This window comes from Vigna unguiculata, chromosome 11, assembly GCF_004118075.2.
Source record: "Vigna unguiculata cultivar IT97K-499-35 chromosome 11, ASM411807v1, whole genome shotgun sequence".
In the NCBI taxonomy this organism is placed as follows: Eukaryota; Viridiplantae; Streptophyta; class Magnoliopsida; order Fabales; family Fabaceae; genus Vigna; species Vigna unguiculata.
Genome location: NC_040289.1, coordinates 30,180,136 through 30,182,401, shown reverse-complemented (window position 1 = coordinate 30,182,401; position 2,266 = coordinate 30,180,136). Strand labels below are relative to the sequence as shown.

The 2,266-nt window shown below is 41.0% G+C and overlaps 1 protein-coding gene across 1 annotated transcript; it reads right to left on the bottom strand.

Annotated features, from left to right (window-relative positions):
- Positions 1-212: 212 nt before the first annotated feature.
- LOC114168401 (riboflavin synthase) lies at positions 213-1,436 on the bottom strand. Its single transcript, XM_028053195.1, has one exon. It carries the CDS (start codon positions 1,206-1,208, stop codon positions 384-386), a length of 825 nt encoding a protein of 274 aa, XP_027908996.1. The 5' UTR covers positions 1,209-1,436; the 3' UTR covers positions 213-383.
- Positions 1,437-2,266: the final 830 nt, after the last annotated feature.

Here is a 2,266-nt window from a genome sequence, read left to right as displayed (position 1 = left end):
AATCTTTTTAAGGTTGAGGTGACTGCAACTGGATTTAAAATTGGGAATACTCGAACCAATCTAAATTCTTGTGTCATCTTCTATCTTTTATCTATTGTCTTTATATTCTTGTTATATTTCTTGGCTTTGTTTAAACTACATTTTTCTGAATCAATAGAATCAAGAAGAGTTTTCTAATTCCTATTAGTATTTCATGAAACACACCACATAAGTTCAACAAAGTCAAGCATTTACCTGCTGACTCAGTGCCATATGAATGAAACAAATTACCATACATTTAATTCAAGCACAATGTCTGATCCTGTTATTGAGTTCCTAACCAAGCCACAACAGAACCAATCAAATCAAGATAATCACAAGCATACATTTCAACCATGTGTGCATCAAGAACTATTAGCATAGGATGAAACAAAACCACTAGCGAGAAGCCTCTCCACATACTTGCCAAGAATATCGACCTCAAGATTGACCTTGTCCCCAACGTTCTTCAGAGGAATCACCACCTTCTGTTGAGTATAAGCCACCAACATGAAGTTGAAACAGTCTTCATCGTCGAACACATCGACCACAGTCAAACTAGTCCCATCCACAGCAATAAACCCCTTAGGCACAATGTACTTAAGCAACGATTTTTCAGTCTTCACCTTCACCCAAAGGGAATCTCCTTCTGGAACCTTCGACACGATCACCCCCGTACTGTCCACGTGACCCTGCACGAAGTGCCCACCCATGCGGCTCGTTGGCGTCACCGCGCGCTCCAGGTTCACCAGCGACCCGGGCTCCAGCTCCGACAGCGATGTCTTGCGCAGCGTCTCCGGCGACAGCCCCACTGTAAAGTCCGAGACTTTGCCATCGAATTCCGTCACCGTGAGGCACGTGCCGTTCACAGCGATACTGTCGCCGAGGTTGACGCCGTCCAGGACCGTGGAAGCAGCGATTTTGAGGTCAAAGCCACCATGCGGGGCCGTGCCGAGCTGCTTGACGGTGCCCATTTCCTCGACTATGCCGGTGAAAAGGCAGACGGGGCCGGCCGCGCGGCGGTGGCGCGTGGGGGCGAGTGAAGTTAGTGGGAGGAAGGCGCGTAGATTGGTAGGTTTGAAATTGGGAGTGAATCTGAGATGGGTGGGGTGAGAATTGTGGGAAGTGTGAGTTGTTGCGGCGATTCTTGGAACTGTGGGTGTTAAGGTAAGAGAAGATGAAATTGGCATTTTGACAGTGCTGTGTTGGAACTGGAACAATTGGGACTGTGTTGTGTTGTGATGTCTTTGGGAATATGACGAATCTGCGTTTGGGAGCAGTTATGAATGTGCTTCTTCTGAGGTATGAGATGGTCCCTTGCGAGATTGTTTCAGCTTTTGGACAATTCACCTCACCAATGCTAAATTTTATATGTTCGGATCTAGAACGACATTACCTTATGATTGTTTTTTAGATGTTAGAAAAGAAAGTGTCACTTCACACGACCAACATAGAAGTGATTACGATTCATAAGTTTGGTTAATATATCAATATAAAGAGAAAATAATAGAAAGATTTCACAATAAATTTAGATTAGCTCAGATCATAAATGATCCTCTGTTCAATATCGGGTATTTAACTTTAAAATAACTACAATGCACTCTTTTTAAGTCTCTACTATGAAAGCAATCGCATAAGTCTCTATGAAAGCATTCACATAAGTGTAAGTGCACTGTATATTTGTTGCTTTTAATTACATATTTTGATTTAGGAAATTTGGTACAAATTTATTAAATATTATGAGTCATATAATAATTTTATATTTATTGAAAAAGTAATTTGATTTATTGTGAAAGATGAACAGTTAAAAAGGCATATAATGCAAAGATCGAGGTCTACATTTGAATGATCGTCAACGCTGATAGATTATTACTTTGTTAAAGCAATCCAAATTGTTGTCCATGCGAAGTACTATTTGACAATACAAAGTTGATGAAAAAGTCATGCGAAACTTGAAATTAAACAAAGATGTGGTTTGCAAGCGCCCAAAGAGTCGATCAAGTCACTCAATAAATGACATTTCAAGTATCGTATGTTTCCTGATCTTGAGAAGAAATTGTTTTAATGGATTGACGTGGGATGTCGAATGTCGCTTGTATTGCCTCCAGGTTTGATCTACCACAAAGCAAAACAAATTGTTGATCTTATGGGAATTTCAGACGAAAAGTTCAAGGCTTCGTGGGGATGGTTCGCTCGATTCCAACATCGCTTCGATTTAAACGTCACCAATTTATTTGGCGAAGGTGGT